This window comes from Echiichthys vipera (genome assembly GCF_963691815.1).
Source record: "Echiichthys vipera genome assembly, chromosome: 4".
NCBI lineage: Eukaryota > Metazoa > Chordata > Actinopteri > Perciformes > Trachinidae > Echiichthys > Echiichthys vipera.
In genome coordinates this window covers 16,083,110-16,109,071 of record NC_139829.1, presented here as the reverse complement: position 1 = coordinate 16,109,071, position 25,962 = coordinate 16,083,110, and the positions used below count along the sequence as shown (strand labels likewise).

The following is a 25,962-nucleotide window of genomic DNA, read 5'->3' as shown; positions in this document are numbered from 1 at the left end:
ACACTTTCAGAGTGGATTGTGGATTGTCGTACACTGGCCTGAATTTATGGCACAAGCCTGAGGCAGAAAACATTATTCTAACATCAAAACTAGCTCTTTCTATTCCTTTTCTCCCTTTTTTAATCTCACCCCTTTCTGTCTCTTTTTTTTTTTACACCAAGGACATGGTAGCGCCCTGTTCACCATCTTCTTGCTTTGATTTATGGGTCTATCCATCACAAAGCATTTAGTAAGTGAAGAGATTGTATTAGCTAAGACAAACAGTGGTAATGGTAAATGTACCTCTCACCATTAGTCATTCAACCTTCTCACGCAAAGCTTTCCCCATTGATATAGTACACCCTGAAACAACCTGAACAATAAAACGGTGAATAATACCTTAATTAATCAAGACAAGGGAAGGGTTTAATTTAGACATGTATGGCCCTCTCTCAAGATATTTTTAAGATTCATGATTGTTCTTCACTATTTCATAGTAACGCTAGTATTTGACATTTCAGATGTTAAGATGGTCAGATATTTGTAATACCAGCAATTTTGCCTGCTTTATCTAGACTAACTAACTTCATTCATTTATTTATCAGGGACAATATACACTAATTAAAATCAATATGATGTACAGTAAAATGTGTCAGATTAAGCAGACTACTAAAGCAGGCTAATTTCCATCTGCAGTCCCTGGGCAGGTTGATGCTATACATTAAAAGAAAAGAAAAGTAGACACAAAATGCAAACAAGACCCAATTAGATGGGAAATGGGCGGCATCAGTGTGGTTTAGGGGAATATTTGTCGGTTTATTTCTATCTATGTATATGTTTGTGTGTGTGTGTGTGTGTGTGTGTGTGTTTAACTGCCCATTTAACATACACATTTTCTGCCAGTGTCCGCATCTCGATGACAGTTAAGAAAACATGACATTTTCTCAAGGGGCATAAAACAGCGCGCACTGAGATGATGTTATTAAAGCCATCCTTACTGAGGGCACAGACACTAAACTTGCATGCAAAACTAATGGTGGTGCATTTTGGTTTGCAGAAACACAGGGCAGAACTTTAAATTAAAAAAAAATCTAATTGATGTCCCTCAAGCAAAAAGATGACATGTTAAATTATTTAAATGTAGACCGTGAACATATTTACAGGACACATGGTGAGACGCTGTGAAACTGCATTGCAAAAGTTGGCAGGAGATGAAACGAAGACGGCAAGGTAATAACTCTTAATCTTGGCACAATTTTGCATGCTGACAGATTCTGGAAATGATGCAATAAGTGATTTTCCCCCTCCAAGATCTCTTTTTCTCTCACTTTGTCTCTCACTCTTCATCTCTGACTCTTGTCTTCTAACTCCATCATTGAGGTGCCAGAGGCAGCAAGTAAGTAACATTTTAACCCATGTTTATATCCTCTTCTTTTGGAATCACCACTTTTGCCTTGAGAAACACACACACACACACACACACACACACACACACACACACACACACACACACACACACACACACACACACACACACACACACACACACACACACACACACACACACACACACACACACACACACACACACACACACACACACACGCAAACAAGGTCCATTCTGTTACATTTGACTAAAAACTCATAAATCCAAGAGATAATTGGATGAATTTTCCTTGCGGGATAAATAAAAGGAAATCTTCTTCTTTTTCTTCTTCTTCTTCTTCTTCTTCTTCTTCTTCTTCTTCTTCTTCTTCTTCTTCTTCTTCTTCTTCTTCTTCTTCTTCTTTTTCTTAATGAAGTCATGTTGAATGTGTGGACCAAAATTCCACTTTTGTTTAATCTAGAGTATAACAATACATCATATTTTATGAAATGCCCATATGTTTTGAAAACCTTTGTAAAATCTGAAGCAGAACAACAAATGAAATTGGTCGAGTAAAAAGTACCCAGAAATGTAGTGGTCTAGTTAAATATCAAAGTCTTAAAGTAAACATACTTACTTACTTTTGCTTCTTCTTTTGTACTTCTGCCTTTCATCGTATCGACCAACATGATAAAGATTGAGTTTATTTTACAGCGCAGTTGTGTATTCTGTCATATTTAAAGGGGATATATGCACATTTTCAGGTTCAAACTCATAGAAGGTTTTCCGCTGGACCATGTTTGAATGTTTTAATGTTAAAAACACATAATTTTTCTCATACTGCTTATCTGAATAAGCCTGTATTCATCCTCTGTCTGAAACGCCCCATTTATGCACCTGTCTCTTTAAGACCCCTCCCCTCCCTCCCAACAAGGCCCAGTGTGCTGTGATTGGTCAGCATTTGCGGGTATTTAGCATCTGTGCTCTCTGCGTCTCTGCACTGTCACTGCAGATGGGGAATTACTGCAGCGTGGCAGCACTTATACCTATATATAAAATAGTGTAGTTGTGACATCACAACTGTACAGAAGTCCAGACAGATCTGCATACGGGATTTGTGAATTGCTCTGTAGATTTAATTAATTAATATATTAGCACCGAGACCTGCTTTATAATCAAAAAATACATGGATATTTTATTTTTATAAACAAGGCCCTTTAAAAGTCACTTCCACATTACGCCTCCTTGCAGACTGTGCTACGGAAAGATTTATTTAATCAGCAAATATTCCGACTAGAACATCACATAAGAATGTCACCATCATCAAATACACGCTTGAGATGAAGTCTGTGACCGATTGTACAATGTGATCGTGGTTTTGCATAAACTTATTAATCGTCTTTTATTGTAAGAGTGTGAAGTTTTACTGCAGATAGTTTAGGACAAGAGAGGAAACCAGAGTTGATGTTTGGTATTCCACCTCATCCGCTCTGTTTATCCCATCAAAGTTTTAAAAAGTGTTTTTTTAAAATCAGTGAGTGATCCGCTTGGAAAAGAAGAACAGAAAAAAATGAGAATCAAAGAAGCAGCTGCAAATGCTTGTCTCTAACAAAGGAGATGCAGAAGAGTTCTTTAAAATTTGTGTTTCTCACTGGCTGTGTTACTAATAGCAATGGGCACTGGAGCATGACTTTTCATCTCTCTTATTTCTAGCTGTCCTTGAACATGTGATGCCTACTCTCCATCAAAATGTGTGTGTGTGTGTGTGTGTGTGTGAGTGTGTGTGTGTGTGTGTGTGTGTGTGTGTGTGTGTGTGTGTGTGTGTGTGTGTGTGTGTGTGTGTGTGTGTGTGTGTGTGTGTGCGTGTGTGTGTGTGCGTGTGTGTGTGTGTGTGAGAGAGAGAGAGAGGGTGGGGGGTGGGGTGATCTGTTTACATATTTTGTTTCATCCATCAGTGTTTGGACTATACTGCGGAACAAAAGTGATCCATCAAACGAGGTAAACTAACCTTTGTGGTTAAAAAAAAAAAGGCGAGATCTGAAAATACCCTAACCTTCTTCTCTCCACGTCAGAAGGAGTTTCCTGGTGCTTTTCCCTCCCTGTCCCTCTCTCTCTCAGGCTTGGGCGAGAGAGAGAGCCTCCGGTGTGTGACGATCTGTGGGCTGTGAGTGCCTTGAAAAAAAAACTTAGATCAAAAAAGACCCTGAAGTAGGAGGGGGCGAAGCAGAAACGTATTGTGCTGAGTGTTCAGTCATATCTTTTTTCTCTTACTTTCTCTTTGCGTCTCCTCTCCGCATTATCTTTAAAACCTTTTTTCTATTTCTCTCTCTCTCTCTCTCTCTCTCTCTTTCTCTCTATCTCTATCTCTCTCTCTCTCTCTCTCGTTTGCTTTCTGCTCATTGTAAACTTCTTCAACTTAAAATGCTTTTCCCTCTCTATAGATTGATATGTTTTCTTTTTCTATCTGTCTTTTAAACAATTATTCTTTAGAGTACTTAGTTGCAGAGAGGGAATTTGTTTTAGACTGATGGTTAGTAGAGTCATGCATTACTGACATACTATATATAAATGTATCCTGTATGTGTTTTTAAGGGGAGACACTATGGGTGAATAGAGTAAAAAATGTAACCAATGTCACAATAAAACTTATTCAGATGATTACTTACATTAAGATCATGACTTGATTGTCCTTCTATCACATTCCGATGAAGGTGACATCTCAGGAACCCCTGGAGCGAATTGATTATATTTTGGAGGTCAAAGGTAAAGGTCACCGTGACATCACAAAACACATTTGTGACCATAACTGAAGAATAAATATGCTACTTATGCCAACATTTCACACAAAAGTCTAATAGTCTAATCCGAAAGGTCAAAGGTCAACTTCACTGTGACATCATTATGTTTTGCAAAATCCCTTTTCTGGCCATTATTCAATGCCATAACTCCCTCCCATAATGGGAGACATTTGGTCTGATACTGAATTGGTGATCTTGAAACTGTGGTGTTGTTTTACAAGTTTCCTGAAATCTTATGTTTAACCATAGTAATGTTGCATTATCTAATTAAGTATGTTCAGGAAGTTTCTCGACTGTTTACTAAGACAGCACTCACTAGCCATTCACAACAGACTTAGTGTATTTTGGATTTTACCCATGTTTTTAGAATTAAAATGTTAAATAAATCAGGCTTTGAATGATACATGAACAAACCTGTCTGTAAAAACCTTCAGAATATAGACAGGAGTGAAACTGGGAAGTTTTGTGCATGCTGAAATGTAGATTTCTGTCTCAAAGTGAGATGAAACTCATTTTGTTAATCCTTATATTTTGCAAGACACTACAGGTGGATGGGGTTAAAATGTTTAACTAAGAAATATCCCAATTTCCGAATTGATTACTTACATTACGACAATTACTATGTGTAAATGTGTAAATATGCAAATAATGGTTACGTTAATGTTGTATACCCAATGTTTGAAAAAGAAATCCTCATGCAACAAATATCTTTAGACTGAGCTCATTGTTTTTGTAAATATCACCAAAGCCGTTTTTCTTCCTTTGAACGTAGCCTAATTTCTTTTTTAGGTTATTTAAAGATTTCCATTTGGAACTCTTCATTATGACAGGCTGGACTCAGAACAAGTACATTTCAATCAGCAATGTTAACATTTGAAATGCATATGAATGTACTTTAGATAACCCTTTTGTCCATATGAATCAACTCCTTGTCTGTCTACAGCACAGTAACATCTTTTTAGTGTCCCACCTCAAAACTAACCCATTCAAGTTTAATAAGAAAAATAGTTAGAACATTAATAAAGTAATTTATATTAATGAGTAGATGTACGTCTTTAATCGTCTGTTCTTTATGCAGCCTCTGTGGTATACCATATCCGTGTGGCAACTGCTGTTTGATATTGATTAGTGGAATCAATTTCTAAGCAGCACAGTGGGAAAAAAATACAATTTTGTACCAAATTAAATGTCACTTTAAAATTCACAAGGTTGCCTGTGGAATAACGTGTTGTTTCCTTTGTAACTTTTCAAAATCTAATGTTTAATATCTTGTGTGTTGTTAGAGGGGGACGACGACTGAAGAGGGCAGTGATATTCATGCAATAAACTGTAATCATCTTGTTTGTGGTGCCATTGTCTCCCCTCCTCTACTCTCCTCTCCTCTCCTCTCCTCTCCTCTCCTCTCCTCTCCTCTCCTCTCCTCTCCTCTCCCTCTTCTCCTGCTCCCGCTCTACATTACATATAAGAATCCTTGAGGGAGTGGGATTAATGCAGTCCTACAATCCAAAGCTTTGATATTACGGAATAGTTCAGAGCTGCTTTGTAATCCCATACTGTATTACAGGACCAAATGTAATGATTTTAATGGTCTTACACACTGTGGGACTCACAATACATGCTCAGCGGCAACACCAAATTCTCTATGGGCCTCTCTGAGACCGTCATAAACCCAGAATTTGACCTACAGGTCACAGGTATGAGTTTAATTTTCCTAAAAGCATTTTGAGTGCACTGATGTAGCACTGATGCACCACAGAACAAAAGTGAGAGATAGATGGTGTTCATGACGTCCTCCTTCCAACTCATATTTACACAAACAGACACAAATATATCCAACACATTATGAATTAGTGAAGTTTTTCATAACTAAAATCACTATTTATAATTATTACTCATTAGTCATGGATGCCTGATTTTAGTTTATCATCAACGTTGGGCAATAAAATTGTGTACTTTGTCATTGCTCTATTATAAGTGCATATTTGGGCAGCGCGTAACAATTATTTTCATTATTGATTAATCTGCTGTTTCTTTGTTTTGTTTCTTCTGTCACATCCATTCGAGAAGTTCAAACAACAGAATGTTAAAGAATGTAAAAAGAAGTGATTAATGACTATCAATGATTTGAGTCATTATTTCAAGCCCTTGTGCAGTGCTACTGTGCTGCTGAGACAGCAGCATCACTACATCCCATTTGGCACAGGCTTAATCTTTAAATACCTATCAAAGAGAGATAATAGCTCTGGTGATTTTTTTTAGACTCAATTAAATATACTGTATTGTCCTGTGAATGCAACTGAATGGGTGTCTTGGTTGCCACTTAGGTCACACTTTATTGTAATCCCCCACATTTCATATTTATAAGCATGTATGAAAAATGGCTTATAAAGCTATAACACTCTATATTGTAGTCGTTAAGCATCTGTAACTGGTGTATTGAGAGTTAACGAATAATTGATCATATGATATAGTTGTAATGTTATATGAGAACATGAAGAATACATGTATGATGTATTTCTTTTATTTATAAACTATTTTGTGGTCTTATAGTTATTTATTGTACTCATCAATGAAGTGATTATTATAATTGAGCTTTATTTATTTATTTAAATACTTTATAACAAAAAAGCTCAGTATGTCTTCATTAGACCTGAACACACAAAAAACAGTGTGTTTGTTAATGATTCATAAGGATTTGTTCACGTGTGTAATCATATATAATTTAATGTTATTACAGCTATGTTATACTGTGTTATCAATCATTCATTAACTGTTTACAGCAGCTGCAGATGTCTCACAGGAGGAGCTATGGTTGTTACACATACGATAAAATGCACCCAAAAATGTTCTTACCGTATGCTTTCACTACATTATGGTGTGTTATTAATCATTTATAAAAAAATATATTTATTTATACACTGCTTAAACACTCTTTCCCTAAATTAACCAATCATTATTTTAAAAAAAAGTTTGTGTTTTGTGTAACATACATCATTGCCACAATGTATATTACACTGTGGTCTGCCTATGCACACCCAGCCTGCCAGCTGCCTCGACTGACCCGTGATGCCTTGGGTTTGATGTGTTGCCATGACAGCGAGCCAAATAGCCACCCGTCTTGTGAAGCGCGCAGGCCTCATTGGGACATCTTCCTCAAAGTTGTTTTCCTTCTTCCTCTTTTAATGTCTGACAGGTTTATCTTTGTATCTACTGTAAGTGGATTTGTGTCTGGGCAGTGAGGAGGTTTCCTGCGACTCTTTGTAATATGTGGACTATTTTTCTGAACAACCCCCTACATTATGTGGTATTACGAGTGCATGTACTAAATTTAGAACTGCTTTCTTGAGTTATTGATGTAACTAGCTAGATGTAACTAGATGTAACTGTCTTCTCAAACACTCACTGCACATTAGGCCTGTATGGGAAAAGGTGATGTAGAATAATCTATATGTATTATAGAAAAAAAAACGTTTGGTGCTCCTTCCTTTCTTTCTCAGTGTGTTGTTATTTATGTCTCTCACTCACACACACTCTTGGGTGACAATCTGAAATAGATGGGATGCGGCGAGCTCTGGAATACAAAGAGAGTTAGAGGGAGACTGAAAAACATATCATAAATGTAATAGCCTTCATTTTAGAAAAAAAAAGTCCATCTCCTTTTACTTTTGACTTTGAGATGGATTTGATGGATAGGCTGCATGGTTTATTCGATACCCATTTGCTGTCAGGCCTCAAACACACCATGCACTGATAACCTCATTGGCCCCCATCATCATCAGTGGGACCTGTCAAAGCGAACTGATAAGTTGCTTACCAGCTTTGTTTGCTCAACAACACAGTCAATGTTTCATTCCTAATATTATATGAAGATGTATGATGAGACAGTAGGCCCTGATCTTTGCTTAGCTCATTATTTCTTTTGTAATGTCTAAACAAAAATGGACTCATATTTCTTAATGACAAACTTTGATTGCTTTTATTGTTTCAGTGCTACAAAGCTCATGACGTAGGACGGATCCCCTCGCGTGTCTCATGATTAAATGCATGGAATCAGCACATGACATGTGTTGCATGGCAATACAAAGATGCTGCCGTCGCATATAGGCTATGTATACTGTAGCTACAACACTGAATAAACATGAGCTTGTACATTAAGAGCGAAAGTTTCTGTCTTATCTCATTTCATCAGCGAGCCAGTGACCCCGTTTTTTTTTTTACACGGTCCTCGAACACAAACCGAAAAGAGACTGTCCCTGAATGAAGGTCTGTATTATTTTTACGCATACAGTCAATGAACATTTTCCTGCTGTCCGTTTATTGACTCCACATTTAAGTAAACACATATGCTTTCATTATGTGTGTTTACGGCCTGTGGAATTTGCATCTTATGATCTTCTTGAAAGCACTTTGGAAGTCTTTGTTGAAGTAGGCATATATGATGGGGTTGAGGAGAGAGTTGGAGTAGCCCAGCCAGTTTATGACTGCGCCCAGCCAGTCGGGCATGTAGCAGTTCTCTGCACAGAAAGGCAGCACGAGTGCGACGATGAAAAAGGGCAGCCAGCAGAAGATGAAAGTCCCCATGATGATCCCCAGTGTTTTCACCGTTTTACGTTCCCTGGCCAGTGCGATCTTTCTCTTCGCCCCCGAGTTCTTTTCATTCATGTTCTCGTATCCCTGCGAGGACTGAGGGGTGTTGGGCAGAGGCAGGTGCGTCTTTGAGTTGCTGATAACTTCTATGATTTCAAGTGACTCGCCCTCCTCTCCGTGCTTCACCGCGCCGTTTACGCAGGGAGAGCCGGGTTTGGACTCGTCGCTGCGCTTCCAGCCTTTGCCCCCATCCTCCCAGTTGGTTTTCTTGTGGAAGATGGCCGGAGACACAGTCAAACACTTTTCTGATACTTTTGTCTTCTCGGTTTTCTTCACCGTCTTTCGAATCCGAAACCGTGCAGCCTTGAATATTCGCCCGTACAGAACCAACATGAGAATAAGAGGGATATAAAAAGCCCCAAATGTGGAGTAGATGGTGTAGCCCGGGTCCTGGCTAATGTTGCAGGCGTCAGGGTTCGCCCTGTCTTCGGCGCTTCTCCAGCCTAACATAGGCGGAATAGAGATGGAGAAACCAATTAGCCAAGTCACGCTTATCAAGATCGCAGCTCGCCTCGGTGTCCGTTTATTGACATAGTCAATTGGGTCTGTTATGGCCCAGTATCTGTCCAAGGCAATTGCGCACAGATGCAGGATGGATGATGTGCAACACAGTACATCCAGAGAGATGAATAAGTCACAGATGTCCTGCCCCAATGTCCACTTGTTCAAAACCTGGTAGAGGGCCGCCATTGGCAGAACCAGTACCGATACCATGAGGTCTGTCACCGCCAGTGATCCAATAAGATAGTTAGCCACATTCTGGAGAGATCTCTCCAGGGCGATGGCTGCCACGACGCACGCATTGCCAAATATGGAGCAGAGAATGAGGGCACCCAAGAGCAGAGAGGTGATGATCTGGTAACTTAGCTTCACATCTGGAAGAGACCCAAACATTGTGCCATTCTCATCCCCGTCCCAGTCGGCAACCACGTTCCCCCCAGCATGGTAACCGCTGGTGGCATTGCTGTCGTTGCTGCTTGTTGTTATAAAATCCATAATGCGACCAAACTCAGAGTGCAACTTTCCCGGAGCAGTGGGGGACACAGCTGGACAGATAATCAGGACACAGTCAGCCCCTCAGACTGCTGCCGCTGTGTCTTTTACCGGGGTCCATTGGAGCTACCGCGTTCGTGCCGTCGCTCTCAGGACGCATGACGCAGATGTGTTTGTGAGTGTGAGTGTGTGAGGGGACGTGTGTGTGTTGTAGCCGGATCGTGTTGACAGCCGGGTGCGCTCACTGGTACTGCGAATCATCTGAGCTTGGTGACGCCGGGATATCATTTATACCAGCAGCTTTGGATACGTCAGAACGTGTGGAGGTCGCCCTGGAGTTGTATGCCTCTGTTCTCCTTGTTGCTCCGTTTTTTTACTGCAGACAGCCGATGAGGGTGCAGAGCTCTCATCTCCTTTGCTCTCTCCTGTATTTTAGTCTTTGGACTCACTGAATATAACATTCTGGGATTTATTTATTTTTTTAGTTTGCATCTTACGGGGTAGTTGTCAGACTGGGACTAATTAACTGATTTATTAGAAACAAATAGCAAGAAAGTTGAGTGCACTTTTTTATTAAAGCCAACTTTAATCTGCGTTTTTTGATCAGCAAAAATAATCTAAAGATAAGCTCAGAAACAAGTGGAAAGAGTGTTTAAGGGCGCAACAATGCGTTTAGAGCCGGGAAACATGCCCAGAGCGTTGAGAGCGAGAGGTAGTTTCAGCATGGACAGCGCCACGGCGGTCCAGAGAGGAGAGCTGCTGCCATCTGCTGTTCACAGCGGGTGCTGCATCAAAGGGGGGAACTGTTGTGTCAGTATTTTGAGTTCAAGGAAGATGATATAGAAAGGATGAGGAGACAGGGAGGGGTAGAGCTGCCGAGGGAGATGGCGAGATGGTTGCAGTAATGAGAAGCAGACCGTAAGTGTGTGAGATCCCCTGTTCAGATATGTTTGAGCCAACTTGTCAACAGTGAATTAGAAATCATCTTGGTATAAAAACAGCTACTGAGGAAAAACAAACGCTCCCTTGCAGGGTGGATGGAGGGAGGGGCCTGCAGCTGTTGGATTTTGGAAGAACACTTAACCCAAAATTAAAATTAGAAAGGCAAAATCGAATAAAATAGAGGAGGAACATATTCAAGTCAGCAGTTACAACAATGGGGAGAAGTTTTCTGACTCCATATAGAGATGGACAATGTGTAACCATTAACTGCCACTAGCTACAAATTGAAGTCAAAGTTGGCTTGGCATTGGCATTGGCTGCTCCATACAGCCATTGTACTTTTGACTGACCCTGCTGCTGCAGTGAGTCTCAAAAGAAAATGAGTATATAACCAGTCAACAGCCATTTAGCCATTTTTTTACACCAAAGAAACATTTTCACAAGAAGTTTAGTCAGAGGGCAGATGGTTGAAGATTTTTCCTGACTGTGCAACGTTGGCTTACTAACGCTGCAAGCTGCACTCAATATTCAAAGTGGATTCACTCATTTAATAAGCTCTTAAAATACAAGTACACGGTTCAGCCCTATACTAATTGTTTCTTCTGTCTGTATGGCACTCATCATGTGTGTGGGGAGACATGCAACAGACCATGTGTGTTGTCTGGTTTGCCAGTAACATAGAAAGTCATGTTACTTTTAGCCCCCTAAAGTGTCCAATAAACCACTTGAAACATCAGTATTAGAGAAGCAGACTGATCAAACACTGTAAACACAGCACATTGTACATCCTATTGACTGTATTGCATTTAAATCCAGGTACGTAGCGATGGGAAAGGATAGTGTGTAAAAAGAGATAGAGCGGTGGTAGAAACAACGTAGTAGGAATCTGTCTCAGAATTTAACCCATCCGATCAGGAGTGGTGGGAGGAAACTGGAGCACCCAGAGGAATGTCCATGTGAACATGGACATTCTTGCTGTGTGCTAGCCAGAAAAAGGGAGAAGAGGGGGGAGAAAAGGGGATGTCAGGAGGAAGAGGAGCTGGAGCTTTGTCATGCCCTCTGTTCTTTACTTGTGAAGGCAACAGCTGCACAAACTGCAGCACAGCACCACTTCCAAAAAGGAGGCTGCTTGGTCTGATTCTCTGCTGGATCCCTTTTCTCCTTTTTCTCATTGTTTTGGTAATAGAAACAAAACAACATGCAAAACAGGGTAGATGGATTCAATTTGGCCCCTTGCTTTAAAGAACACCTTGTTAATTGTATCAATAAGACTGGACTGCTTGTGTTGATATTTTATAAAAGCAGGACATTTATGTTTGAATCTTAAATCTATGGAAAGGGTCTTAAAAGGTCTTAAAATGTTTTAATTTTAACTTCAGGATTCCTGAATATACTTTGGATAGGACCCCATCAATGACCTCTTCTGCTATGGTCTCTGGGAGTTTGGGTGGAATCCTTCGAGGGGTGCCCATACCAACATCACAGAAAGCCTTGCAGAAGGAACTTTCCAAAATCCCTGAATGCTACGCCTGGTGAGACCGAAGTACTCAGTGAGAGGTGCTGAGGACAAGGGACTCTCCAGGGCCAATGTGTCAAACATGGAACCCTGACCCTGATGGATGGCGTGTAAGATGTTCTTAGCAACCGACTCTGAGATGGACCTTGCCACATCTGTGCCCTAAGTCATCTGCTCCTTCACAACCTGATTGCAAATGCTTTCGCTTACTTCCCTCCATTGCATTAAAAAGTAAGAACAAAAAAGGAAAGATTGAACATAATAATAACACACATGTTGCAAATATATTATCTTCACAAGAGTTTTTATGGGAGAAAAATATCATCTTGATCATCTGTGATGTACAGTGTCTTGACAGCCTTAGTGGTTTCCAGTGTCTTGTCAGTCTTATAAATCACCTGGGAGATAACATTTTGGCTACCTTAGTGATGGCTGTGTTGGTGGAAGAAGAAGAAGAGGCACAGGAGGCAGGTCTTGTGCTCTCCTCTGACCTGATGGCTAGTCTGAAGGTTGATCTTATCTTGGTGGTCCAGATTTCCTCTTTTTCTCAAAAATCCTCTGTCTGTATCTCCAAGTTATTTGGGTTCAACAATACATCCTACAGTACCAGTAGTCCGAATTTTGGATTTATTGCTTATTACTTCTGGACATCTATGTTATATAAAGTCATAAAAATATTGTCTGTAATTATAACAAATTATTAGATAACCTACAACCTAACCCAATATAATTGTGAATGTTAATTGTTTTCTGAAGCAGTTTGTTTTCCTCTGATGAAGAATCTCCTTTTCATTCTCAGATTATTTTTTTGGAAACGATAAAGCACCACCGAACAAGTTCTCCTGATATTTTTCATCAGATTCATGTAGATTTTCTTCAGGCCTAGAAGTTTCTTAGGTGCAAATACACTGGAAACTATGCACCGACAGAAGCTAGAAATCAGACATCAAATAAAGGAATAGTCAGAGGAATTACAGTTTTCTTTACAACATGCTCTCAGACATAACCACTCACTATGTGCTCTGTTTGTAAAACCCAGAGTAAAAAAAAAAAGCTGACACCATGTTGGTGGACTCTAGTTTTTTCACCTTATTTTTGTGTATTCAGTGGTTGCATAGCAGTGTATTTTCTATAGGTCACACAAGACAATAGTGAGGCCATGAACAGTGCACCTATTGTAATGTGGCTCACCAGGGTCTTTGTATTTGTCAACAGTGTGGAATGTCCCAGTGGGCTAACGGGCAGGATAGGCCAGGCCAGAGGGCTGCACTGCTCACCTCCTATACACTGGAACAGTCCCTCTAGCTCTTAGAAAAAGAGCTTGGAGCTATACATCCAGAAGGAGTGGGAGACCAAGAGAAGACGTAGAGAAAGATGAAAGGGAAAAGACCAGGCTAGCTGGTTGAATTCACATCAGATGCTCTCTATTGGTGATTTAGGGGCTCAAAATCACCATCATGAGCTCCCATTTGGGACCCGCTGGTGTAAATGGCTCAAGCAGAGTTGAAGGACTTGGAAGTGAGGAAGCCCGTAAAGAAAACAGAAACAACAAGACTTACACCGCATGCTTGAAGGCAGTGAGACCCCGGCTGAGGAGTGATCCAGTTGAAGAGGGAAGGTCCAGCAGTGTGGAACAACTGGTGAGGCCTTCTCTGCCGGGAAGAAAAGCACACAGAAAGACCTGCAGCAATGACAACAGAGGAAGAGGGAGAGGAGGAAACCAAGATAGGGATGAGGAGAGACAAAATGTTGAACAGGTAGGAGGCAAGGAAAGAGTTAAACAAAGACAGAGAAAGACTGAAAGAACTAAGACACATGGAGATGGAGCCCAGGACAGACAGGGTACAGAAAGCACTGAAAGTTTGTCTAGCAGTAATTCTGACATCCAGTTTAACACCACTTTGGAAGTTGGAGAAGGATCAAACAACTTGCAGAGAGGACACACATGTACCAGACCAACCAGTATTGGCTGCACCCGGACCATCACTACCAATTTATACCCCCAATCCCCTCAACCAGCAATGAGTCCCATGTCACCTGCTCTCCCTCAGCCTGCCATCCAAACAAGATCCACACCTCTGTCTCCTCAGAGACTTTCATCCAGGACGGCAGCAAGAGACCTGGACTGTTACCCATTTAGTTCATCCAGAGAGCCAGATCCGTTCTGGGTTGAGGTGAGAACACGGGCACCAACTGGCCGATCGCCACAAAGCCTCCAGACACACATCCCATCTCTCACCAGCTCAGAGCTAGGAGAAGAAGAAGGGGAAGAGGAGGAAGAAGAGGACGAGGACGAGGATGTAGAAGATGGTGGGGAAGGAGGCAGTGGTGTCATGGAGGTGATTGGTCAAACTATGACCTCAGCAGTGGTGCTGCCTTGTGTTCCTTTTGGGGAGAGGAGGATGAGTAAAAGAGAGAAGAACAGGATTAAGTGTCTGAGGAGGAGGCAGAGGAGAAGGGAGAGGTGGAGACAAAGTCAACTGCAGGAGATCAGACAGGTGAATGACACAATTAACTGAACCCTCAGTTTAACAGTGGATACCGAAGTCACTGTTCTTTTACCAAATGCTTTGCTGGTAATTTTAGGATTCAATTCAGGCAACTGACGCATATATTTGTGTGCTACAAAAAGATTAAATAAGTGGATATTCTTCTCTCCTATTTCCCATTTTTTGATGTAGACACTGAGAAGTAAGGGCAATTATCTACCTCTGATTTACACACTTTTTAAAAATCATTTACCAAATCAAACCTGCTGTCTTCATGTGCAGTCGTTATCAGTTAACATTAGCAGGATTTTTGAGAAACTTTAGGATACTCTTAAGTTGCTCAAGTCTCCAGACACTTCAGCCTTAAATGACCTACCTGATCCACTTAGAGGTATATTTACATTTTGAGGATGGGGGGCTAATGCAAGAAAGTAAGTAAGACTTGTGTGCGTGTGTGTTTGTGTGTGTGGTACAATACATAGTCACACAAGTCAGACTAAACGTGTGTTTTGTGTCAGCGTGTGTTTATTTAATCTAGAGTCTGACTGTCGACAGCCCCATCAGCACCCAGCTCATCTCAACAGCCATTGTCTGTGCGGTTTAAAGTGGGGTTACATCTGAATTAGTTGTATGATGAGGCTTGGGTTGAGAGCCCTTCAAAAACAACCAGACAAAAGAGCACATTCTGTTTTGATTGGCTGCTGCAGATCTGCAGTCTTGTTGGTGGATTGAATTATTCTGTCTGCCGAATTTGAGAAAGCTGAATAGCATTAGTTGCTTTGAAACACAGAATATCTATTTCCGAATTCAATTCCCCCCCTGATGATGATATTGTTTTTAGTTAACATATTCCTCGCTCCCTCACATTGGAGTTGGTGTGTTAATGTATGCATGATGTAGATACATAATACACATACTGGCTCTAGCAGATATAATTGTGTTCATTATTCTGTGGATTATTTCTGTGGGAGAACAGATGGCATGTGGCACCATGAGGAAAATGGATGAAGTGTTTTAAAATCGTTCTCAGTTTGTCCCACAGTTATCGCATGTAAATGTGTAAAAGCCAAATGTTAGAAACTTAAACGTCTTGCCGAGAGTTAGATGGGAAGATTGATACCCTCTCATGTTTTCACGTTAAGTAGACGCAGCTCAAGGTAAGAGGTGATTAGTTTAGCCTAGCTTACAAAGACTGAAACATAGGATACAGCTAGCCTCGCTTTCTCCAAGTTAAAATGAAATAAAAATACACCTATCAACACCTCATCGAAACACACTAATGAACACGTTATATCTTGTTTTCTTAGAAATGTAATGTAACTGTACATAATGATGAGATGATACATATTGATGAGATGATAGCTCAGTCACAGGTAGGTGCTGTCACATGCGGTGAGAATAGACTGTAGGCTTTATTTCGTCCACCTCAGCTCCATCTCTTTGCCTCTGTCTCTTTGGATTTACCAGGAGCAGGCAGTTTCAGGCCTTGCCAATTGCTCACCCACTTTAGCTGGCAACACTGGACCAGTGGCTAGGCACCTGGCTGTCTCACCATGAAGACAGCCAGGTGTCTGCAAGTTGTAAGTTAACATTAGTTGTATTAACATTTCTGTTTGTGTATGAATTAAAGAAACAAGACACAACATATTATTTTTTTTGTACTTTAACGGTGTTGATAGCCATATATTTGAACTTCTTGAGAAAGCCAGGCTAGCTGCCCCCCCCCCCCGCTTCCACTGTTTATGCTAAGCAAAGCTCCATTATTAATGCACATTCATGAGAGTGGTATTGATCTTTTCACAGAACTCTCAGAGAAAAAGTGAGTAAGCATGTTTGTCCAACTATTCCTGTAGACTTTTATTTATTAAGAGAAAATTGAATGAGTGGGCTTGGTAATTTATCATTATCAAGGCTTATTGGGTGTGTATGCTCTTTTCTCAGATTCATCCTACTTTATACTTGCACAACTTTGTACTTGCAACTTTGTTACACTCATTCTCACTTGGAAGCTGCTCACATTACAAGCACAGCATTTCTACCATTACCCATAGCTCTTGGAACCAATAGTTTTTCTCATTCACCCTCTAATATTATTATTTATTTGAACTCTGTAGTCACAAAGTTATATTCAGGATACATATTTCATAATATGTTTTTCCAAATAGGATGCTTTATTTATTTCACTCATCACAGATGTCATGTAACTATATTGCCTACATGCCTTGTTTGTGGAAATGAGACCCAACAATTCCTCTGTAGAGTACGGTGGCAACGAAAACCTTCCCTATAACAGGTAGGAACGTCGGACAGACCCAGCTTTGTGGAGGACGGCCATCTGTCTTGACCGGTTGGGCAGGAAGAAAAGGAGAGAGAAAGAGAGAAAAGACACACAGATGGACAGAGAGAGAGAGACAGACACACTTCCAGAGATGCAAGCAACCAAAGCGTAACAGTAACTATAATCATATCTATAGTAATGCGAATATGACGTATATGTTAAGGCAGTTAATACAGCAGAATAGTAGAAACAAGCACAGCTAAGGTGAAAGAATATGACAATGATAATAATTATGGTGGCAAACACGATCAATGATGATTAGTGGCAATAGCAGCTACGATACAGCGAGAAATACCACTGGTGGTGTTTTTATGGCTACAAATGTTATAGTTTATTGAACTAGTGATAGTATATATAAGTAACAGTGATAATAGCAGCAGGAAGCATCATGTAGGACCACGGCAGCAGGCACCACCACGATCAGCAGAGACCTGCGAGACGACAAAGCACAAACAACTCCGGGGAAGAAGCTGAATTAGTAATATGCATTGATTAGACATGAATGATACAGACAGAGAGGAGAGAAGCTCAGAGTATCAGGAAAAGTATTATCCCCCGGCAGACTAGGCCTATAGCAGCATAATTAAGCAGAAAATCTTATCATAAGTCCTAGCTGTAAGCTTTATCAAAAAGGAAAGTTTTAAGTTTACTCTTAAATATGGGGACAGTGTCTGCCTCCCGAATAACACTTGGGAGTTTGTTCCACAGGAGAGGAGCTTGGTAGCTGAAGGCTCTGCCTCCATTTCTACTTTTGGGGACTCTAGGAACTACGAGTAGCCCTGCATTCTCAGAGCGCATAGATCTAGTCGGGTGATACGGTACTATGAGCTCTTTAACATACGACGGAGCCTGACCAATAAGAGCTTTGTACGTAAGGCGAAGGATTTTAAATTCTATTTTAGATTTTACAGGTAGCTAGTGCAGAGAAGCTAATACAGGAGAAATGTGTTCTCTTCTATTTGTTTTAGTTAGTACACGAGCTGCAGCATTTTGGACCAACTGGAGACTCTTATGAGACTTATTGGAGAAGCCTGATAATAAGGAGTTGCATTAGTCCTGCCTAGAAGTAACAAATGCATGGACTAGTGTTTCTGTATCTTTCTGAGACACAATGTTCCTAATTTTCGCAATATTACGCAGGTGAAAATATGCAGTCCTTGTCGTTAGTTTTATGTGAGAATCGAAGGAAGTATCCTGGTCAAAAATAACTCCCAGATTCCTTACTGTGGTGCTGGAGGACAACACAACATCATCCAGAGTAACAATGTCTTTAGCTATTGAGTTTCGAAAGCCTTTGGGGCCAAGTACAATAACTTCAGTTTTGTCTGAGTTTAACATCAGAGAATTGCAGGTCATCCAGCTTTTTATTTCCTTAATGCACATTTGAAGTTTATCTAACTGATCGGTTTCTTCTGGTTTGATCGACAAATATAATTGTATCATCAGCATAGCAATGAAAGTTTATGGAGTGCTTCCTTATAATATTTCCTAAGGGAAGCATATATAACGTGAATAGAATCTATCTGATAAATATGACTTAAACCAGCTCAGGTTCCTTTAATGCAGATCAGATGCTCCAGTCTCTGTAGCAGGATGTGATGGTCAATAGTGTCGAAGGCCGCACTAAGATCTAGTAAAACAAGTACAGAGACAAGTCCTTTGTCTGAAGCTATAAGAAGGTCGTTAGTAATTTTCACCAGTGCGGCCTCAGTGCTATGATTCGCTCTAAATCCTGACTGGAAGTCCTCAAATATCTCATTATTATGTAAAAAGTCACACAACTGATTGGCAACTAATTTCTCGAGGATCTTAGCGAGAAAAGGAAGGTTAGATATAGGTCTATAGTTGGCTAGTACCTCAGGATCAAGACTGGGCTTTTTAAGAAGAGGTTTAATTACAGCTACTGTGGTACATAACCTGCTGATAAAGACATGTTAATCATATCTTTTTTTGAATTGAATATCTAATACAGTAGTGCTAATTAAAGGTAACACTTCTTTAAGTAACCTAGTTGGGATAGAGTCTAGGAGACAAATAGAAGGTTTTGATGCTGAAATAGTAGAGGTTAATTTGTTAAGGTCGATTTTGTCTCTAATAGTTATAATTTTGTCATTAAAGAAGGTCATGAAGTCGTTACTACTGAGGGTTATAGGAATACATGGCTCAATAACAGCAGTCAATAGAAATAATATTAAGTACAGCATTAAATACAGCATAGACAAACATAAACTTATAGACACAAATACACAGGTTAACGCTAATGTAAAACATCAACACTGTATATGTTGATGTTTTTTGTGACATGTGGCAACGACATGCCACGTGTCACAAAAAACATCAACATATACAGTAGGCCAAAGGTCAGAGCGGGTGTTATTATCATCCAGTTTCCCACAGGAAGTGATTTCATCCTGTGTGATGAAAGAGACAATTAGTGCCAGATTGTTCCGTTACTGTATCCAGCTGCTGCACAGAAGCTGCAATGTGGTTTAAGTTGCTGTATGTAGTTCTGCAGAAACATTTATTGCTATTGTAAAACAATTATGATTCTTTAAAGTTTACACAAATCACATTTGTTTCAGGTTAGTGGTGTTGTAGCTCTACTTAACAGTTTCGATTTATTTTAACTTCCCTGTGATAAAGAAATGTATTCATTTATTTATTTATGTACACATTTTCCAATGCAACCAAGACAAAGGTGCCATGTTACAGTGTGTGTTGCCAGGGGAAAGCCTCAGTGCCCATGATTGCTTGGGAGCTGTATACTCTGTGTTCTCTCCTCTGTGTTAATGACACACCTTGGGAGGCAGGACTGGTGCAACACGGAAGTCCCAGGAGCTCCCTCTGGGTGAGAATATGGTAATTACTCTTGAATTTCAAGACTGAGCCTTCAGACACTAATCGTCTAGGTCTGCAGACACAGGTCTGAAGAGGAGGTGAGGGACTCGAGGTGACTGTCCTCAAGAGTTTGGGTACTTCCTTTTATTCCTCTCATTCAGCTGTAGTTGTACTTGCTCTGGAATGCTTTGGAAAGTGTGGATTTAAGGAGGGCAAGTAGATTGCTGAGGAGATGAGGGGGATTAGAGCAGTGGTGGTGGCAGATGTACTTTGCTGTAAGAAATAGAAGGATACAAACTGGATTAAAAAGGTAAACAGAGGACAGGCCATATGCAGCGTAAACTAAATGTTTTATCTCACAAAATGGTGTATGCATTAGTCACAATGTGCTTTATGTAAACATACTACCCGAAGAGATGCAACACCTCTCTGTTTTCTGTAAAGTGAATGGAACTTGAATTAGGGCCAGCATCACAGTCAAATTGTTCTCTTAGGCAAACCGTGTTTATGCTTTACAGTAAGAAGGTAGAAAATGTAGGTAAGTAGACATTTTACTGTCGAGCTCACACCTGACACCCTCATGTCCTCACACATGGTATTATGCTGTGCAGGTGGGTGTCAAAGACATTTACACTGATCAAATAGGGTGTATTAAAGAGGAGTTATTTTTAAAAACATAATCTCAAGAGGACCACAAAGGAGGACATTTCCAATTATATCTTTTGCCAGCTGTGAAACGACATACAGTAGTGATAATGTATGCTCAACACCTGTGAAAAGGGGTCAGATTTCTGGATTGTTCACCTTTATTCTTTTACTCAATAGTTAAACTGTCTGTTTGAGAAGCTTATTCCGTGCAGATGTAACCAGGGTTTGACGTCATGATTTTAGATTTTAGAGACAGAAGAAGAGAAAAAAAAAAAAGTATTTGCTCTTTTTCATTTTAAATAGTGGCAGAAATGTCTATTCTGGAGCTAATACGATTCGAACCTCACCCAAAACACAAAAACCAACACATAACTGGACATTGTACTGTATACAAAGACTTATGAAGGAACATGTGCATGTTTGCATACATATACAATATATATGCATGAGGAGAAGGTTTTTCGAGAAAAAATAGGATACATCTTTCAACATACTACATCTACATCTTCCTATCTTTCATCTCCCTCTGCCTTTCCTCCTCACACAGAGTTCAACAGGGAACCCATCCAGCAGCAGTAGCGAGGATGAGGAGGATGTGAGCGCAGGTGACAGAGAAGGTTACATCTGTGCAGTGTGTTTGGATGTGTACTTCAGTCCTTACATGTGTCATCCCTGCAACCACATCTTCTGTGAACCCTGTCTGAGGACACTGGCTAAGAACAGCCCCACCAACACCCCCTGCCCCCTCTGCAGAACAATCATCACACATGTCTTCTTCCAGAAGGGTGAGCCAATGGGCAGAATTAGTACAATTCACCAAATTTGAAATATTTATCACCTCACTTAAGACTCTGCTCAGCATTCAATTGAATGATGTGAGATAAAAATACAATTTGAAATATGCCTGTTAAATGTCTAGTGCAGAATAAAATAATCCATGACAGTATAATTGTAACAGTAAATGCATATTTGCAGCTATATGTGTATTCCTATGTCTGCTGCACGGATGACATCTAAGCTGATTGTTCAGAGAGCCCAGCTGCATTTGTCCCATAGGGAGCAGAGTAGACCTTTAGTTCAGCTCTGACCAGATGAGTCACCCAGACTGAGAAGAAATCAAAACAAGATCTGAACACTTTTATTTAGTGCTTTCTGATGGAAAGTAGTATTCCTTATGGGTGGAAAATGCGATACGTTGATCATTTTGAGCAAGGCCGGCACCAGTGTCTTCTAATTTTATATGTAATGTCTTGACATAACATTTTTACATAATGTGACGTACTTTTTTTTATGTATCTTCATGATCACTGCATGCTGATTACATTGGACGTAGTCTGATTTGGACAAATCTATGAATAAGTAATGAGGTACTGTGATTCACTTTGGCCTACTTCTAGACGTATGTAGGAGGAATCGAGAGGCAGGGACACTGCTGTGGCCATAAAAAGGCAGAGTGGCCATGGTTATGAGGACTGCAGACACACTAAGGGCTCTTGTGAGTGATTAGGTGACAAGTATTGTAGATTACATTCTTGTGTTGATTACCAAAGCCAAGGTCACATGGAAACAGATCAAGGAGAAAATGAGGGACTCAGGTGATGCTATATCTGCTGCTTTTTTGAATATATTGAATAAATCAACAAGTGGGGCTGTGAATAGGATGTTCACTTTTTATAATATTTAGTTCGTCTCCTTGTCTTCCTCACAGAACTAAGCCAAACAGCAAGGACATTCTTCCCAAAGGAATACCTTTCCCGAAAACAGAACTTCCAGAAAGCAAATTGTGCAAAGTGGCCTCTCCCAAGCTGCCGAAAGCTCTTCCGTATCTTTGGAGGCAAGTGTTTAATTCCCCATACATGGCAATTCGGAATTAATTTATCAAATCAAGCAAAATACCAGCAGCCGTAGGACACATGAAACTTTACTGCTTTTGACTTTGTAAGTAAGTTTATAGGTCTTGACAAGACTTGTGACAGTAGCACAAGTAAACCTGCTTTTTATTTATCCTAAAACTACCTCAAGGCTTAATGTTATATCAAATCAGTGCTTCGACTTTAAAGCATATAGAATAAAAATATAAGTGGCTGCCTTTCCTACGCACACAATATTGGAGAGCAATTTCTTATTATACACAAAATTCTTGGAGAATATCTTGAGGGGAAGCAATTTTGCACCATCCCCTATAATTTCTAACCTTTATACATCTACTGATATTGTATGATATTGTAATATACATGTCTTTTAAGCATGAAACACTTTTTCCTTATAGCAACACTTTTAGCAAAATATATATGCTTCATGGAAAGATGTAGCACAATATGGATGCACTTTATGAAACCAGTATGAGTTAAATACATAAATAATGGTTGTTTGTACCATAACTGAGAATATGGGTGGACAGTGAAACAATTTATGCTGCAGGAGTGGATTGAAACATACTTTATGTTCTGTGTCATTCTGAGGAAGTAGACCAAATCCATTTTATTTAACTTTATTTCATTTTTGACAGTCATCTATTAAGATATGTAGTTAAAAAAAAAACTAATTTTGCAGATATATTACTGATGATGCGACCTTGGTTTCCTCAATAGCAGCTACAGTCCTGATATTTTGCTATTTTCTTCCACCATGAAAACCTCTATTCTAATCTATTTTAACTTGCATGAATTTAAGTAAGAAAAGTACTATAGAAATATTTTACAGTACATTTAACAGTTTTCATAACAGTCACGCTGAAATGAAAACCACCACATGAGCTGCATCTTCTCACCCAAACCAGGCTTCCATAGGCAGTCCAGTCCCATTGCTAGACGTCAGTTCCCTCATGGAGGAGGCTACCATCTGGATGCTCTGGACTTTGAGGATGACTCTCGAGGCTGGCGCTTTGACATGGACATGGTCATCATCTACATCTACTCAGTGAACTGGGTTATTGGCTTCTTCATATTCTGCTTCCTTTGCTACCTTTTCTTCCCTTCTTTTTGACTTCCTTGCAACAGTGATGGAGTAAAATAGAGAGCAGAAAGGTTGAGGATACTGAAGGATGAGGGTCAAAGTAAGGCTATATATATATGTGAGAAAATTGAACTGTTGGATTTAATGGGAAGACAAGGAGTGAATTTCAAGCAGATGGGATGACATGGGGAAGGGAAAACAACAATGTACAAGTGTGTTATCTCTCATTAATACATGATTGAAATGGGGAAATGGTATAGGAGGATGTCTCACATGTTGCCCATGTAATGTGTGTTGCACAACATGTCCTATTCCTGTATGAAGGAACGTTAATAAAATATCCTAGCTTGTAGTGTTTTACTTTCAACAAAATTCCAACTGTCTATTAATGCTTACAATTGTTATTAGCAGCACAGCCAGATGGATTGCTTATAGTCTGATTAGATTAAATGGCATAGTAATAATCTTGAATATTTTCATTCAAATAACTGTCTGTTAAGTCTAAAGATAAATGAGACACAATGGTGACTGAGGGTTGCTGGGATTATTAATAACAGATTTTCCATAGCCCAACAGTGGTTGGTCCACCAGAGAGGGTAGGCAGAGCTAACACAACATACTCTCTTTACCTTATTTGTGTGTGAAGTGGCATACTGTTTTTTTAGGTCTCTGCTAGCATAGTGGGTAAACGGTTACTATAGCCAAACAAACAAGAGCAATGATGACAGATGATGAAACATCAGAACGATAACTTTTCAAATTCAAACCATTTTTTCAAAATCTAGATAAATTAAATTAGAACATTTTGATTGACAGTGAAAACAATTTGCATCATATTTTGTCATGGGAAAGACAAGCATGAGTTAGTGCTTGTTTATACTTTTGTCCCAAACCAAGAAGACAGCATTTCAAGACATGTTTCAAGTTTTGTAGTTGGGATACCAAATGCTCTTTTATTTGAGCTTTTCCCAAGGGCTTCACTTTCATTATCCACTTGCATCAGTGTAAGGAATGTGGTGGGCTTCCCTCAAAGCACATATTGTTCTCTGTTTGGTATAACTTTACAATAACATTTGAGTGGTTATGTGTGTTGCCAGCTGGACATCAAGCAAAGTCTGGGGCCTTGGTTGAATAACATCTGGCTACATAACTGGCATAAAATGTCACCTCTTTGGTTAATGGCTAGTCTAGGAAGTAAAGCAGTCCAAAATGGATATATGTGGGGTATAATCTAAGCACTGGCTCTGCTTTCTCTCGGACAGAGACTGCCAGAGTTTGCACGATGAGGTGCAAGGCTCCAAAGGAAAAGTTTTGGGAGGCCATAGAGAAAGACTTTCAGTTGGCAACTCAGGAAGGCAATGACATTAAACATTGATTAACTATTGACCAAGTTCTAATGTGTTAATATGTTAAAATGGTATGTACAGTTTGGAGAAAAAACAGTTAAGAACAATGAATTTGCTTGTCTTTGAAACCAGGAGATTGGTTAGGGTGGCATCACTTTAAGAAATTAAAACCAAAATCAAACACATGATCACTACAGAACCTTTTATATTTAAATAGACATCAACTTAAACTGTAAATGTCTTGTGTCCCTCAGCACTGTACGTTTCTCTTTGTGTTTGTGTGAGCGCTGCTGTGTGCATCTGTGGGTGTATGCCACTTATTGGATTTTAAAAGTCTTCTTCTGCATTCACAATTAAATAGTAATGAAGGTTTAGAAAGAGCACTCTCCATACGCTGAAATGGACTCCTAATTTATTCAGAATATCTACCACATACTTTCCTCTTTGTGGTTGTGAAAAGCAAAGAAGGGCAAATAGTCAGTGCTGAAAGCTGGCAGTTGATTCAGTGACATTTATATTAGCAAATAAAGAACTAGAAATGTTGTAAGAGTATAGATGTTGTGATGTAACCATAGTCAACAAACTGGCAGATTATATTATTATACACTTATGTATTTATACATTGTATGTATTTTATTTCTTTGATGCCACTGTGCTAAATTTGTGTGGGTGCATGAAAGCAGCTTACTTCCAATTCTCATCATTTGTATGGTTATGTATTCGTCCAGCTGTGGTATTTTTCATGACATGGATTGCGAGTAAGATTGGTACAACTACCAAGCAGCATAGTATTTTGAAGTATTATGCAGCCAGGTCCATTGAAAAAACAAAAACAATAAAACACTCCGGTTAACAACCCTAAAGGAATACTTCACCCACAAAATGAGAATTTGTATATCAATTACTCACCATGTCACCTTGAATTCTTTAGGAAAGAATAAATTCTATCAGTTTTTGGAATTTTTGTTCGCTGTGGAGGCTTTACCTTGAATTCTTTAAGAATTCAGGGTAAAGGGGTGAGCAATTGTCATACAGATGATCTTTTTGCAGGTGAAATATTCCTTTGAAATAGATTTAGGTCACCTAAATTCTAATAAAATAACACTA

The 25,962-nt window shown here is 39.7% G+C and overlaps 2 protein-coding genes across 2 annotated transcripts; one reads left to right on the top strand and one right to left on the bottom strand.

The window, feature by feature from the left end:
- Positions 1-8,505: 8,505 nt before the first annotated feature.
- Positions 8,506-9,828, bottom strand: htr1aa (5-hydroxytryptamine (serotonin) receptor 1A a; the record flags this gene model as incomplete). Its single annotated transcript, XM_083912249.1, has 1 exon — positions 8,506-9,828. The coding sequence occupies exon 1, from the start codon at positions 9,784-9,786 to the stop codon at positions 8,506-8,508; it is 1,281 nt and encodes a 426-aa protein (XP_083768375.1). The 5' UTR covers positions 9,787-9,828.
- rnf180a (ring finger protein 180a) lies at positions 9,788-23,539 on the top strand (the record flags this gene model as incomplete). The annotated part of the gene is made up of 7 exons (XM_083912214.1): positions 9,788-9,964; positions 13,681-13,998; positions 14,293-14,415; positions 14,638-14,739; positions 21,102-21,339; positions 22,263-22,388; positions 23,334-23,539. The coding sequence occupies 7 exons, from the start codon at positions 9,788-9,790 to the stop codon at positions 23,537-23,539; spliced, it is 1,290 nt and encodes a 429-aa protein (XP_083768340.1).
- Between the last annotated feature and the right edge of the window lie 2,423 nt (positions 23,540-25,962).